Source organism: Bombina bombina, chromosome 12, assembly GCF_027579735.1.
Source record: "Bombina bombina isolate aBomBom1 chromosome 12, aBomBom1.pri, whole genome shotgun sequence".
In the NCBI taxonomy this organism is placed as follows: Eukaryota; Metazoa; Chordata; class Amphibia; order Anura; family Bombinatoridae; genus Bombina; species Bombina bombina.
The window spans coordinates 27,435,035-27,452,416 of NC_069510.1; the positions used below are offsets into that span (position 1 = coordinate 27,435,035).

The window sequence follows — 17,382 nt, forward strand, 5'->3', positions numbered from 1 at the left end:
AATCTTTGTTTTCAGGTCATTTGAGAGTTGTTTTGAGGCCCCCATGTTGCCATTCTTCAGAGGAGAGTCAAAGAGAACAACAACTTGCAATTGGCCACCTTAAATACACTTTCTCATGATTGGATGCACCTGTCTATGAAGTTTAAGGGTTAATGGGCTCACCAAACCAATTGTGTGTTCCAATTAATCAGTGCTAGGTAGTTACAGGTATTCAAATCAACAAAATGACAAGGGTGCCCAAATTTATTGTTTCCATGGAAACAGAATGTCTTTGGCTTGTTTAGCTTTATGAAATGCATAATGTAAATTGTACCAACATTTTTTCTAAGTTTTGTGTCTCTTTTTGTTGTATACTAATGTTTTAATAAAAAAATTAAATAATAATAAAAAAAAAAGGGTGCCCAAATTTATGCACCTGTCTAATTTCGTTTAATGCATATTGCACATTTTCTGTTAATCCAATAAACCTCATTTCACTACTTAAATATTATTGTGTCCTTCAGTTATTTGATAGATCAGAATGAAATTGCTGATAAAAATCACCCAATTATTTATAAATGAAAATCATGGAAATTGTCAGGGGTGCCTAAACTTTTGCATACAATATATATATATTATACAATATATATAATTTTTTTTTTAAAATAAATAAAATTTTCATCACAAAAGGTTTGTAAATAATTTATTAAAATACATAGTAATTGATTACAGAAATACTTGTCGGATTGAAGACAAAAAGCAAATAACAAAACAAAAAGGTCATAACAATAAGAACGTTTTAATCAGTCTTTCACACAGTTTAGATTTTCCTCATTTTTAAAGGGACTGCAAAGCAAAAAGCAAACCAAAAACAAACCTAAACACAAACAAAGAAAAAAAGAAAAAACAAAATTTTAGTTATTTAATATTGTCACAATGTATAAACCATGGTACACTAGCATCAGCAAGTGCCAAGTACCAAAATATTTCCCTTTTTACCAGGACATAAAGATGTAGATTAGAAAAATATTCACTGACAAATCTCACCAATCAAACCATAAACAAAGCTTTATAAACATTCTAAGCAGCAATACTAAACATAACAAATAAATAAATGCATTAAAAGCTTCCAGTGATAAATGAATAAACTATGCTAATATTCTGACCTACATTTAACCCATTAACTGCCAGAGGGGGCTTCAATGCACATTAAAAAATGATAGCTGGCAACCTGCTGTTGTGCGTTTGTTTTTATTTGATAAAATGCAGATTTCTGTTACGTTAAAGGCATTTCAATAAAAAATAAATATACAAAACTCATTGTTAGTATAAAAAGTCATAGCTAGATCCAGAAATAGTATTCTGAACATTTAAAATTTAGGCTGAAAGTTACAGGATTTGTGCAGCCACCGATGCACTCACCTAACATGGTTTATCATGGTGGGATTTGGTTTACTGCTCACAAAGTGCTGAACAGAACAAACAATATACACTGCCTTTTTTCATTACAAAAAGGGACTTGTTAACACTAATTAAGACTATAAAAATAAAGTAACACTGTCTTCAGAGCACAAAATACCTTTCATGCCCTTGACACTTCATTTTTTGGATTTTACTTTCCAACACTGGAATGAGGATGCTGCTCCGTATTTTATGAAGACGACATATAAGGTGAAGGAGTGCAGTTTTAGTGAGAGACTGATGACAATAAGAAATGACTAGTTCCAAGCCGCACCATTATTTAGTCCTTTGCAGAGAGACATGTAATGCATTGCCCTGAGCACATAGCTGATGATATAGCACAGTGCCACCCTGCGACTGCCAGCTGATTGCACCCCAGAATTCACAAGATTAAGTATACCTCTTAGGTGCTATCAATACAGAAAGGCAAAATATTGCCGCTGCAAATGGTATCATTTTAGTTACTATTTGTAGGATTGACAGCTTCCAGGTGACATCATTCTAATAAAACATCAAGGATGGGAGGGGTTAATGATTACTGCACCCACGGCCTGGCATGCACATGCTGCAATAAAACCTGCCCTACAGAACCTCTGTGCTAATGCATTCTCCATGCAGCATGCGGACGTACACAGAGCGATAATTTACTTTCCTATAGACCAAGGCAGTTCTGCTACCATGAGACAACTGTATGAATACAACCGATTCACTGACACATTTAACAACAACTGGATTTATGTATAAGAATATTTTAAGCGTTATCCATTCATCTTTAAGCTGTAGGACTACTTAATCAGATATACGGTATCCCAAATACCTTATAACCCGAGATCCGAATACTTTACAGTTAAAGTTTAACTTTCCAGTAATGTGACTCTTACATTGTATAATGGAACCTTGAATAAAGAATCTAAGATTTATAGAACAGAAAAAAGTTCCATTACTTCTATATTAGGTTTAAAATTATGCATAAAATTATTTTTTTTTTTTCTTTACTACTTTGAATACACAGAATATAAACACTTTATATCAAATACCAGCTGAAATTTAAATTTCTAAGCATATTGAAAAGCAAATTAACAAAATGACATAGTTCTATTATATACTGTATTAAAACCAGAATTGAAATCCCTGTGCTACAAAAATCTGCAGTACCTTACCCTCCAGGGGATCTGCAAATTAAAGGATTTGCTTTTTCGATAATGTATCATACAACAAAGTCAGAACATACCGAAAAAGGAATCATACTTCTTAAATAAAAGATTAGGTGTGCTGGTATTTTATACCCGTTACAATCAGAAAAGGTTATATATCCAATCATAAAATGAAACTAATGCGGTAGAATTTCAACCTTTAATAGAAAAAAAAAAATCTCAGAACCAATTCATTTAATTCATCAGTTGAGTAACTTGCCTAATCTTTTATTTAATATGTGATGCTTGAAGTATATAGTAAGGGATGAAAATTAGATTTTAAGGCAACAATATGAACTACCGTTTCACTCTCCATTTTCTATATGAAATAGAAATCAATCATAAACCACATTAAAGGGATACTAAATCCGATAGAGCACCTAAAATGAATCAATTTTAAGTGATTAAAAATAGGCCAGCTCGAAAGCTTTCATTCCTGCTTTTTCAAATAAAGAAACAAAGAAAAATTTATAGGAGTAAATTAGAAAATCGCTTAAAATTGCATGCTCTATCTGAATAATGAAAAAGAAATTTGGGGTATAGTATCCCTTTAACTAAGATTTGCCAGGAGTAATATCTACATCAAAATCAGAACATAAACCATTATTTGTTTCAAAATGCAAACATGAGAGCTGGCTTAACAAATTCACCAGATTTACCTGCGATAAAAAGGGCGAGTTTTCCTTTCTGTGTATTTGCAGAAATAGATTCCAGGATCAAGCGATTATTCACTAAAGCTACAGTGGGTGCCCTAACCAATTAAAGTGCATTTGTTTTCCTGAGTTTTATAAAGACACCCCCATCCTGTGATGAATAGTTTGTAACATTTAAATAACCATAGCTGGCGTTTGCCACATACGTCTAGAATTGCCGTCATGCCTACTATCCCTGAGATTTAGTCTGGTTACAAAAACTATTTTTTTGGGAGAGTTTTAAAATCCCATAATGCAGACAATATTTTTCCAGTAAATGTCTTAAAAACAGGCCATATGGGTTAGTCCAATACAGTACAAAAAAGGATTTGTAAGCAGGAGTGCTCCCAACCTAGTGAAAGACGTAGAAATACTTGGCCTTCAAACCTATCCCTTTCTGAATGTGTATGAGTGAATATTACAATAAAAAAAAAATCCGACCCCCAATATGTTATGGTCAGGATAAAACACATTCTAGAAGGGAGGATTTGTTTTTGGCCAGAGAGAAGCTTGATTTGGTTTTGAACAGACGGTAACGGCTATATAGTTTGTTCAAGCGTAGGCTCATGGGAAAACAAATGGCAGTATCAGCTTGTTAGTCAAGTTGTGTTTTTGTGCAATTATGGCACCCGGTTGAAACAAACCATGAGGATTATTGACCATCACAGGGTTACAAAATATGTAATGGGGGCAAATTTTACAAACTAAAGACACCACAGTAAACGTTACAATTCTCTCTTTTTAATCATTTAAATAATTAAAATATGATCTCTATTGGAGTGTTAAGTGAAACCCCTGGGCAGAAAAAAAAAAAAATAGTAAGAAAACATGGATTTTAATCAATGAAACAAATATACAATACAAAAAAAATTAATAATAATAAAAAAAAAGTCTGTATTTGATGTTATGGTTTGAACATTAAACTATATACTTTTAAGTAGATGTGCAGGGGTGTGACACAGCGAACATTAAATATTATATTAAAAAGGTTTTCCGAGATTGCAAAACACACGGCCAAGAGGGAAATCTGGTCAACATAGGTGTTAAATTAAAATAAATGGAATAGATTTTAGTTTACAAACTATAGAAAGTCTTCATATGACAAGATAGGAGAAAAACAAACTCATTCATTCATAAGACTGGATTTTTGGGAGCACAGAATCACAGTCCTGTGTCCTTGATATATTTATACACATGTATATACAATTAGAATTTTAATAAGGCATCTTAGGTGCATAAAAACATAAATTATTCCCTTCACAAGCAAATGAAAGAGCCACAAAGTCATTATGGGTGGGATCCTGTCCCTCTCCACGAGGTGGTAATTATCTAGTGTAGTCCCCGCCTGTAACATCCTAAATAGCAGAGGCTCTTAAAGGTGAAAGGGAGAAATAAAAAAGCAGGACAATCAGACAAAATAAACCCCCCAAAAAAATTGTCCTTTTGGGCACACCCCAAAAATGGGGAGTGTACAGACCATCTGCCCAAAACCTTTTAAAAAATTAGGTTGAGTTTCCATTGGGGACATCGGTGCTGCTGCAGCTCTGCTCATAAGACGGAGGGGCATCTGGGGAGAGAAAGATGAAAATGAAAAAAACTGTGCAGGTTTTAATTTTCTTTAATTGCCCCAACCCCTCTAATCTTATCCATTCTCTATTAAAAAACAAACAAAAAAAACCTCCCTATTTGCACCCATTCTCACACTTCTATGACATCCATTGTCTCCTCATCTAGGTCACATTGTCCACAACTCTAAAGTCACATTTCTCTGGACAGGTCACGTGTCCGCCAATCATGTCATATCCAATTTCTAGGTCACGTCTCAACTTCATTTAATAACTTCCCCTATCCTTAAAATCATAAGTAAGTCATATGAACTCCACTACCTATCACATCTCTCAGCCACCCAAGTACATATTGTGCCCCCTACTGGTATTCCCTTGTCGCTATTCTAGTGACCTTCCTTTGCCATCAGGCCTCATTGCCCTATCCAAATTTAAGCTGTGTGGCCTCTTCCCTTCTTAGTTCATCTCTTTATGAAATGGTGTCCCTGTTCTGTTAAGACAAAGATTAACCATTCTATACATAAGCCAAAAGTGGCACTTATTTTGTGAGCAGGATACTTGCCATAGGGATATCCCCAACTGCTATACTCTGGGGGTAGAATGAGTCTGCTGGCTGTGGCTACCGGCACCACAGATCCTTCTGCAAAGTAAGGGACAGTAGTTCCAGTGGACAAGCATAAGGTAGGGTGAGAGGGAGATCCAAGGACTTCTGGCTCTTCATTCTGGGATTCTGGGAAGCTAAGCTCTGGAGCGTAACAAAATGGGGCGTGTGGTTGCTGTTGAGAGTGGCACTTTGTGGGAATTGATACATTGTCCATAGGCTGAGAGCTGCTGCTTGGCCCATCGTCTGCAGGGGGCGCACTGGGGACAACTGCAGAGGGCATGTGGCGTAAAGAAAGTTGAGGGCCTAGCCTGGCCTGATTCACTGAGATATTTCCAATGTATATCGGCAATGTGACCGAAACCTCTGGACTCTTCACTGTGACCTGCAAGATATTGATGACAAAACGTATCAGATGAGGCCTACACATCACAAAGAAAGTTAACAACCCACTGACACCGAGCTACCATAATAGTACATATGCAACATTTAGTAGGCAAATACCAACATGTGAAGGGACACTAAAAACATTGTAACATAAAATGCTTAATTAGAATAAGCAAAACATTGCATATCACTTTCATTATTTAATTTTTCACCCTTTTCCTGTAATTTAAGTCTGAAAATTGCGGTTTCTCCAGCCCTGAAAACTAAAAGAACAAATGGGAACTTTACACGCCTAACCCCAGGGCCCGGATTTACAGCTCAGGTGCCTGTAGACACCAAAATCTGAAGCGCCCTCCGAGCTGCACCGGCAATCTTAACTAAGATTTGTTAAGGCACAGGGGAAGCCAGATAATCGTGGCGACCTTAACAAATATGGCCACTGTGCGTGCGTAGTGCTGTTATTACACTGCCAGGGGCCATCTTAGTATAGGCTGCCTGCTTTATAAAAGGCAGAGAGACAGGCCCCCACTCTAGGGAGGGAACCTGTAGTTTCATGCCTACTCTGCCTTATTATAAATCCGGCCCTGCCTAACATTGCCACATATCTGTTCCTAATTTGCAATTTGCCATCTTTTCTGCTGAAACCAAATAATTGAGATTTTTGGCAACTGAAAAAAAATTACTGCAAAAGAAGTTAATCTGTTCTAACATGGTTCAAACTCTGATATGTTAATCTGTTGGAAGGCTGCAGTAAAGTGTTAGGCATTTACCATCTCTTTCATAAATACATAAAATAATTACTTACACTGGAACAGCATTAAAAAAAATAATATTTCACCAGTATGACACAAATATATTATATTTTCTAGGCAAGTAATAATTCAAAGCTAAAAGGTTTTACTTTTCGTCTGACCTCTTGCACATTATAGATACACTGCTTCTATCCTATAACAACTATAACGACTGATTTACGTATGGACCAGTGTTCCCTCTAAGGACAGTTTTGTGTGCAGCCCAGCAGTGAAACAGTTAACAAGAGAACCATACCTTGCCATCTGCATTGTACAGTGTCTATACATTCTATTCAAGCCCATTCTTGCATTCAAGGGGTTTACATAAATGTGCACTGTGATTTTGTATTATACTAAAAAGTTGGCAAAATTTATCTAGGATACTATTAAACAATTCTTGTGACATGATACAAATTTCATTTATTTCCCAGTGTTACACAAAATATTGCAGATTTCATGACTGAAGCATTTAGTGAGCTACAGAAGAGAGACAGTTAATAAAGGCTTTGCTAGGACTACTTGATAAATCCATATTCCTCAGGAGGCAGACAGCACGCAGGAATTCTTTATTACATTTTGCTGCTCCTCGGAGACCAAAGCTGAATTCCGAAGCGTTAGTGCAGTGTGAATCACAGTAATGTGATGGATAAATTCCTCACTTAGGTAACCTTGGATACAGCAAACAGCAGATTTAAGATGCACTGATCATTTTCAACCACAGGGTGTCAGTATGGGACGTTTAAGAGCCACCATGCAGGAATAAACGTTTATTCATGAACAGGAAAGGGACATTAAAGTCAAATATAAACTTTTCATGACTCAGATCAGGCAGTTTTAAGAGAATTTACAATTTACTTCCTCTATCCGTTTTTTTATATGCACACTTACTGAGCATGTGCAAAAGGTCAGTGTATACGTATATAGGTATGTAATTGGCTGATAGCTGTCACATGGTACAGGAAGCCGGAAAATTAAAGTATACACTTGTTGATTATGCAATTCTACTAAATATAATGGTCCCGGAAAACTTTTATTAACCACTCACTGGTAACTAATGTTTAACCATGCACAGTTAAAGGGACAGTCTACACCAGAATTTTTATTGTTTAAAAAGATAGACAATCCCTTTATTACCCATTTATATTAATATACTTTTTATCTCTGTGATTACCTGGTACCTAAGCCTCTGCAGACTATCCCCTTATCTCAGTGCTTTTGACAGACATGCAGTTTAGCCAACCAGTGCAGACTCCTAAATAACTCCACGGGAGTGAGCACAATGTTATCTATATGACACACATGAACTAGTACTGTCTAACTGTGAAAAACTTTAAAATGCTCTGAGCTAAGAGGCGGTTTTCAACGGTTTAGAAATCAGTTTGAGCCTAGCTAGGTTTAGCTTTTCAAAAATACCACCAAGGGAACAAAGCAAATTTGATAATAAAAGTAAACTGGAAAATTGTTTACACTGGCATGCCCTATCTGAATCAAGAAAGTTTAATTTTGACTAGACTGTCCCTTTAAACGTGCATACCAGAAGAGGCCGGTGATAGGCAGCTACATGTACATGAGGCTCCGATTGGCTCACAGGCTACACCCTGCTCAGGAGTGGTAATTTACTATGGTTTAAAGTGGGAGCAAGCCCCTTCTACAAAGGGGTTAAAACAGTTCTCAAACTGCCTAATTCAATTAAACAACAGTGTTTTATTACTGTATTATAAGGGCCATTTAAACGGAATTAGGAATGCATGTTTGTGCACAGCTGATTCTACTTGATCAATGTTCTCTGTTCTTATTGGTCAACAGAGACATGCCTCCATAACCATGACAAGAAAAGTAGATTTATTAAGCACAATTGGTTTTTAAATAAATACCTAATTTTCTTGAGAAAAAAAAAAAATCTCTTTAATACCTTGCAAACTTTAAAACCCTGTTCTCAGATGTGTGCAAAGATGTGGCAAACGCAGTTAATCACAGCCATTAACAATATGGTCAATGAATAAAGACTGTATGAAGTGACAGAGTGAATAGTGTATTCCACTGAATGGGCAGCCTGTGATTAGCTACAACTAACACACCCCCTTGTGGAACTATTTCATGAGACGGAGGGTGGACCATGACTACAAGAATGTCATTTTGTTATTACGTTTGTTTTATAGATTCAGGGATTGAAATTTCTAGTGATCCAGTGGTCCCAGACAACTTAGAAATTTGACTTATTCTTATCTGTAACATTGAGTGGACTAACTTTTTTCCTCTGGGCTAGTAGCTTTTAACCCCTAAAAAAAGAGGAAATGCGGCTGCACTTAATCATTCCTATAATTAAGTGCAAAGGGCAGGCATGAAACGCGTAAGGAATACTTGGTTTCTTGGCTCTTTTTTAGCTGAATTTATTTAAAGTTAATTTTTTTAACTTTATTTCAAGTGCCTGTTTTTGTGCAGCCACATTTCCTCTTTTTTGTTCATATGATGCGGCGGACTCTGCCGCTTACAGCTTGCCCGCCCCTTTGCTGTGTAGTTTACCACGAGATTCCCTTCTCTTCTGGTGGTGTGTGCAGCTGACAAAGGGACCGGGAGCGGTTTGTGGTGTTGTAATAAGCTTTTAACCCCTGAATAGTAAACCATAGTGATATTTTTCTACCCCTGTTTTCAGAAAACTAGTTTTTATTGTAAATGACAACATTCTTTATGGAGGTCCGGAAATAAATATTACACATTAGCGGGTTCTACCTAGACATAGCACTGAAAACCATTTCTCACCTGCAGATAATAGTCTATGTGGATAAGGTTACAGCCCTGCAAGATGGAATGCGGTAGTGCCGGCACCAGGATTTGCTCGTTCCACACTGCATGTTTCCAAGCCTTCACTGGGGCCCCCTCAACTTCTGCGATGGTCCTGAGGTCATACACACAGCGCTTTGATTTGTAAGCCACTTTCTACAGAGAGGAGAAAAAAAATAAGTCTTTAGAGATAGGAAAAAAAAATAATCAACATAATATCAGACATCGCAGCTGGTAATATCAAATAATGCCATGAATGAAGACGCTTTGCAAGCAATCTTACATATATCATGTGACTGGAGGTCTTTTAAACACTTTCAGGGTATAATCAATTAGGATCTAAAGATTTTTGAAAAGGCCAAAAAGGAGAAGTGCTCAAAACACAGTGCAGGATCTTTAAACTGCTAGAGAGACCCTCTGCACAAATACCCATTTACTGGAAAATGCAGCATGTGCGACCCTATGGTTGTATAGTTCTCCACTTCTTATCTCTGACAATAAACTGATATCAGCTGCCAAAAATGTGTTAAAATGTGGCCTTTAAAGGGCCACTGTAAGTAAATATTTTCTATGCCTGTTACTAACTACCCCAAATACGCTTTTTAGCAATAGCATTTCATTAACATATCTCTACCGTATATCAGAAATCTTGTCTGCAAATTTAATTGTTTTCCAAACCCACTCCATGGGTATCCTTTGCTCTGTACCAATCCGTTTACAATACCTAGGTTTCAAAATGGCGCTTTAAACACAAAGTTATTGGTTTAAGTATTTTGAACACTCAGTGCTGAAAATAGTGGGCAGGATAACGTGACATCATCGGCGAATAAAAGATATAACTTTTAGAACATTATGAAACTTCGTTTTGGAGAAAATATAGGTCAGTAGGTTTTAATTAATGTTTATTAATTTTAATATGTTAGTTGTTTAGCCTAAAAATTATAACAGAAAGTAATCCTTTAAGTGCTCATCTGAAAGGGGTTGTTTTTTTGTTGGAGACAATGATACCACTTTATTGCAGGACTCAATGACCTACTAAGGGCTCAAATTATCAAGCCTCTCTGACTGCAGGTTCTCACAAGAGAACCTGCAGTCACAATTTATCAAGCAGCGGTCATCAGACCGCTGCTTCCTAGCCACTTCCTCATAGGTAGAGAATTTCAATCTCCCCGGTCTCATCCAACAGCTGCTGCCCGTTCGTGATTGGCTGTACACAGGCAGGGGGCGGCATTGCACACGAGCGCAAAATAGCGCTCTCGTGCAGTGTTAAATTCCGTCAGGGAAATTCAGCCCACCAGAGGCGAGCTGCGGCGGACAGGGGAGCATATGTATGCCCCTGTCCGCCGTAGCTTGATAAAAATCGAGCCCAAAGTCTGCCTCGTCTTCTCCATTTTGTCCTTTTGAGGAAAGCAGAAAACTCTAGGCAAAGCTATCTACACAGGAAATTATAGACAAGTCTAATATGTAGTTGCTCTTTACTGGCGAGTCTGTTTTTTCTGTCACCCAACGCCTGACCCCTCACCTGGATAAGACAGGCCACAATAGCCCCCGTGTCCCTGCCAGACTTGTTCTCCACCTCTGTGTGGATCTGGATAGCTTGTCCCACCACATAGCCACGAAGGTCAGAGGTCACGCTCAGCATCACCTGACCAGACTTCACCAGTTTGTAGCTGAATTTCTTTGTGGCTGAAGCACAGCTGAGTTGCTAAGCAGGAAAGAGAAACAAACATGAATCTAAACTTGTGTGAATTCTTATTCAGTTTATGGACTTTAAAAGGCAATGTCTGTGTTTAAAGGGACACTGAACCCAATTTTTTTCTTTTGTGATTCAGATAGAGCATGCCATTTTAAGCAACTTCTAATTTACTCCTATTATCAAATTGTCTTCATTCTCTTGGTATATTTATTTGAAAAGCAAGAATGTAAGTTTAGATGACGGCCCATTTTTGGTGAACAACCTGGGTGGTTCTTGCCAATTGGTGGATAAATTCACCCAATGAACAAGTGCTGTCCAGTGTCTGAACCAAAAAATTGGCTGGCTTCTTAGCTTAGATGCCTTCTTTTTCAAATAAAGATAGCAAGAGAACATTTGGGTTCAGTGTCCCTTTAATCAAGAAGAGAAATAATGAAGTGAAAATGTAGCAATGAGCAACCATCTGTTTTTACTGACATACAGGATGTTACACACAGGCTACCGATATGAAGCACTCATATTTTGTACATACAGCCTTGGAATATGCATCAACAGATAAAGGGGCGATGTAGCACTAAACGTTACCAGTTAAAAGAGACCTGAAAGTAAAAATTTAACTTTCAGGATTGAGATAGAGCATGCACTTTCCAATTTGCTTCTATTATCAAATTCGCTTTGTTCAAATTCGCTTTGTTACTATAAACACAGTTGCCAACACTGCTGTCAGGTGGCTAAAAACGTGTGCACGCTCCTGCGCTCACATAGGATTACTTTTTAATGAGAAGAAAAAAACAAAACAAAAAAACCTGGTAATAGGAAAGTTTCAAGATCTGTCCTATACACTTAAAGTGATGGTAAACGTTCCCCTTTTTAAAATCAGATCCTGAATGTTGGCGATATTATAGATGGAGTTTAATCAGTTGTAATGAAGTTGCTATAACTTACTTTTCAATATAGATATGAAATGAAAAACACCCCGCCGGCCACTTCAAAAGTTATTTTTTTTTGTGAACTAACGGTTTTAACTGTTGTCCAATCAGCGCCATATGGGGAGCGCTGATTGGACAACAACTGAAAATGTATGTATGTATGTATATTCCATGCATCAAATGTGACAGCACCACAGCTTTTGTCAAAGGTGAAAAATTATTTTATTAGGATACAAACAACCTTAAAAGCGAAGTTTCAGACCTACATGGTCCATAATCATGCGTAGTTAAAAACAACTGAACATACAGTTTAAAAAGGGGATCTGGACCAATCACATTGCATTAGGAATTATATTAACCCATACCTATCTAGGTTTCAAAAGAATTACAATAAATACTGACCTCTAATGGTACCAGATAACATAACACCCAAAATTTATAAAAACAAATCATAATCCCTATTCAGACCATAAGGGTGCAGCATATTCAGATATGTAATCCACCACACTTACTTTTGTTTGAACTCCCTGTTACCCCCTCTCCTATGTTGGGGGAATGTGGTCAATTACCTGGAAACAGAGCTGACTTACAGTATGTCCCATCTGTGTGAAGTGTGCTGAAACTGGTAGGGCCATATCTTTTGATTTAATAGAGGCTTTATGTTGGCTGAACCTATCCCTGGCAGCTTGGGTGGTCTCGCCAATGTAGCTCAAACCACATGGGCATTTGAGGAGGTAAATAAGTTAGTTTGGATTGTATATAGGCCATTAATAGTAAGTTGTTTTCCTTTTATCGTTTTGAGCTAGAAATTTGCCTTTAATAATAGAATTGCATTGCGCACAATGTAAACAAGGGTAACAATCCTTATTGGGGGTAGTTAGATAATTGATAGTGTGTGGTCTAGTAGTACCAACATCTGCTTTAACCGAGATGATCCCTGAGATTTTTTACCCGTCGGTAGGAAGGCATAGGGGGCAATTTAAAGGATTCTATTTCAGGGTTATATTTTGATAGACGGTGCCAAAGTTTTCTCCCTATTCGGAAAATATCCTTACTTCTCTCACTATATTCTGTAGAGAATACTAGTCTATTGATATCCTTTTTGTTTTTAATACTTCTTTGTATCAAGATCTCCAATGCTACTTTCAATAATCTCTTTGGGATAGCCTCTTTTTTCAAATTTGTTGCCCATAGATCTTAACCTATCAGGTAGTATCTCTTGATCTATAACAATTCTCTTAGTGCGCAATAGCTGGCTCCTAGGGTATAGACTTAAAAATTGTGTCTGGGTGAAAGCTCTCATATCTAAGAAGAGTGTTCTTATCAGTAGGTTTAGTATAAAGATCTGTGCTTAATCTATTCCCTTGCTTGCATTCCATAGTGTCCAAAAAGCTAACCTCATGTCGGGAATATGTGAGGGTAAATTTAATGCCTTTCATGGATACATTAATATCTTCTACGAATTGTATCAAGGACTATATGTATATATATATATAAAATTTGCAGGGGCTAAAAACACAGTTATATGGAAACCACAATGCAATAATAACCTGCCCTAGCACAGTAGACCATCTATGTCCCTTAAACCTCTGAAGCTGGAAAAACTCTGTACAGAGTATGATGGAGAAACACACCTCTATTTCTGGGATCTCATTCAAATCAAGAGGCCGCAGGATGTAAAAGGGCAAATTGCTCTTGTAATCTTTAGACAGTCGTCGAGTTTCTATGACCGCTCGGAGCTGATGTATCACCTTCCCAAATGGACCCTCGAATGAGGTTGGAGCTGAAGCTACGTTTGAAAAAAAAAAAAAAAAAAGTTAAAATTGATTTTTTTTCCTTGTGTGACACTAAAAACAAAGTTAAACTTACATAATCCATATAGAGCGTGCAATTTTAAACAACTTTCAAATTTACTTTTCTTATCAATTTGTGCTGTCTTTTTATATGCACACATTCTGAGCATGTGCAAGAGTTCAGTGTACAAGTAGGAGTCTGTAATTGGCCAATAGCTGTCACATGATAGAGAGGGCAAAGAAATGGAAACACTTTGAATTTCAAATTATCAGTAGACTTCTTTTCTGAGAAATAGATTAAGTACCATCTCTGGATTTCTGATTAAGCACAGGTGTGAAACGCGTCTGACTATGGGAGCGTACCATTAACTTATATACAATAAATTGTTAATTTTCAACAGGAAGCAAGGACTCAGATTCCCTTTCTTTAATATATGTAAGTGCTATAGCATTGTCTTTTTTATTGTGCATTTGTGGATTATACAATTCTGCTGTATTTGACGGCCCTTTAACGTTAGACAGCAATTCTTAAAAACACGTTTTGCCATTGAAGCAAAAAATAAACTCTTGGCTTTTCCTCCATCAGCAGAAGCAGCATTTTTTTTTTTTTAACAAGGGATTGTTTCCACTGAATTTTCATATGCGTACCAATGTGTTTGGATTTTCTGACACTACAATCAGCACTGCAGTAAATACCACTGACAAAACAAATAATTCCTTGTGAGCAATTTAGTCTAACAGGAAGTGCCGTGCAGCTGGGAACTACTTGCTCTGCATGATAATCTCCATATTTATAATTAGGCACCAGTGCATTAAGCTTCAAATCTAGACCGAGAACGAGAACATTTAGAGAGTGGTTTTAAAGTAAAGGCTAAAAAATGGAAAAATTAAGTTTTACTTGTATTTATTTTCGCAAAGTCAGCACACTGATGGTTGTTTGTACAGGTAAAATATCATGTACTATTATCAAATGCAAAGCAGATATTAAAAAAGGGCCATTAAAGGGACAGTAAAGTCAAGCTGAAACTTTCATGAATTGGATAGAACATGCAATTTTAAACAACTTTCCAATTCACTTCTGTTTTCAAATTTGCTTTGATTTCTTGGTATCTTTAATTGAAGAGTAAAACTAGGTAGGCTCATAAGAGCTCAGGAGTGTGCACGTGTCTTTAGTACTCTATAGCAGCAGTATTTTGCAACATTGTATAACAAAGCTACAAATAATGTTGCAAAACACAGCTACCATAGAGTACTAAAGACACGTGCACACTCCTGAGCCTCTTATGAGCCTACCTAGTTTTACTCTTCAATAAAAGATACCAAGAGAACTAAGCAAGTTTAAAAACAGAAGTAAATTGGAGAGTTGTTTAATACGGCATGCTCTATCCAAATCATGAAAGAAACATCTGGAGTTTCATGTCCCTTTAATATCTACACTTCTGTGAACAAGTTTTGTCCTCTCCCCTTCCTAATCTTGTCTCTAGTCATTTGCTCTTTTAAAAAGGTGGATTATCAGTTTTGCATGAACAATCATGATATAAAAAATATCATTTGCGGTAACATTGGTCATATTTGGTAGTTTAGGTGTGAATATTATTGTGTCTATATAAATATATTTTTAACTATTTGATGGATATTCAAAAGGAATATATGTCTGTTTATTAAATTATTATTAGCTAAATTGAATTCATGCTAAACCACCTTAAAAAGGAAAAGGGCTGGGTTATCCAACCTATCTCTATAACTTCACACATGCAAATAATTCAGGTTCAAACCTTATATATGTGTTTTAGTTTGTGGCTGGTGTTTGGGGGGGCAGCAAAAGCAGTAAAATGAAACAAAACTAACGTATTTGACAAAATAAAGCTGTATTATTCTTCATTGTAAAATTATACTCTGATAAGGCACATTATCATGCAGAGCTTACAATTTGTGTTTAAAAGGGACCAAACACTGAGATGGTAATACAAAATTATAAATCTTATATAAAACAAAAAAAACAACTCTTTACTATACTATTTATGTTGTCCCTTTTCCTGTAATTCCATTCTGAAATTGTGAGCTTTTTAGTTCCTGTTAGAAATGGAAGTGCAGAACACTGTTATATTCCACACAGCCATTGGCTACACACTCTAGTGACCTATTTATAACTGTCCCTAATTGGCCACAGCTGAGAAGGTAACCTAAGTTACAACATGGCAGCTAAAAACTAAAACTTTACACTTATTTTGTCAATGTTTAAGCAGCTAATTAAACTTTCAAAAATACATCCTACATCTTATTCTTAGACTAATCTTTTCTTTGAATCAATCATTCTATCTAGAATTTATTTAGTGTTTAGTGTCCCTTTAAAACACAGATGCAACATTTAAAAGGTTTTATTACCTTACCATTTATTAATAACATACCTGTAAATGACAACAATGTATCTTATTGAGATATAAAAAAATGACTGCCTATTCTACTTTAGATTGTGTAACACTGGTTTAAAAGGATATTATATAAAAATGAACAGGATTTAAAAAAAACAAAAACAAAAAAAACCACCAAACTGTTAGTTAAAAGCAATCTGGATTTACTCAGGACAGAACATGATTAATAACCTATTAAATCTTAAAATGCACTTTTCTATTTTTATTTTAATAAACACTGTATTTAAGAGAGAAAACAACAAAAACAACAACACTTACTTGGCAGGATAAACTGGAAAGGGAAACTATGGTCTCCAGGCTGCAGTATCCCTGCAAGGCAAAAGGTTTCAGTGTTAAAGAGCCAGTGTAGTGAGCGGACACATTTAGCCAACAGTAAAAGCAGCCAATAAAAACAAAGAAATAAACATTTCTCAAATAAGTCATATTTTTACTATTTACCTTTAAAAATCTCACTCCAGTGATTTGGCACAGCAATGTTGCACTCCCTAAGGAAAAACCCCAACACATTGAAATTCGTACTTCTAAGTACAAATACAAAGCGTAATTGTTGTTGTATCATAAAATGGGCTGAATATGGGTGTATATGAAAGTCTCTCAAATTCCAGCGTAATTCTGTAAACATTTTTTCCCTACAAATGTGTTTTCTCGCAAATTAAAGGTATCAAGCTTTTCTCAAAATACTAATTACTCTGAAAGGAAAACCTATGCATACGAAAATAATTTTTTAAAAAAGTAAAGTGCACTGAAAACAACGTAAATTTGATTTGCATTAGGCGTAATGTTAACGTTTAAACATACACCAGGTTCCACCTGTGTACACTGTCCCCTATTGCAAACTTTTACATAGAGAACTCATTTCTATAAGAGACAGCAAAACGTCAATAACAAAGCGCATATATGAATATACTGCATATTATAATGCATTATCTTTAGCAGCAAAGTGTGGGTAAAATGTAATCTGGCCCCGGTCAATTCCAGTGCACGGCTCTCCATGCCAAAAAAAAAACCAAAAACACAACATTGGACATCTCTGGTATAGACCCCTAAAGAAGTATTACACTGGAGCATCAGCGTTTAACAAGAAC

The 17,382-nt window shown here is 36.3% G+C and overlaps 1 protein-coding gene across 1 annotated transcript in view; it reads right to left on the reverse strand.

Moving 5' to 3' along the window:
* Positions 1-665: 665 nt before the first annotated feature.
* ARRDC1 (arrestin domain containing 1) overlaps positions 666-17,382 on the reverse strand; it is a 55,853-nt gene continuing 39,136 nt past the window's right edge. The window contains exons 3-8 of the mRNA XM_053695876.1: positions 16,556-16,606; positions 13,707-13,861; positions 10,973-11,155; positions 9,430-9,606; positions 5,453-5,876; positions 666-4,892 (exon numbers count right to left, since the gene is read on the reverse strand). Coding sequence (XP_053551851.1) covers positions 4,828-4,892; positions 5,453-5,876; positions 9,430-9,606; positions 10,973-11,155; positions 13,707-13,861; positions 16,556-16,606 — 1,055 coding nt within the window. The 3' untranslated portion in view covers positions 666-4,827. The remainder of the gene's footprint in view (positions 4,893-5,452; positions 5,877-9,429; positions 9,607-10,972; positions 11,156-13,706; positions 13,862-16,555; positions 16,607-17,382) is intronic.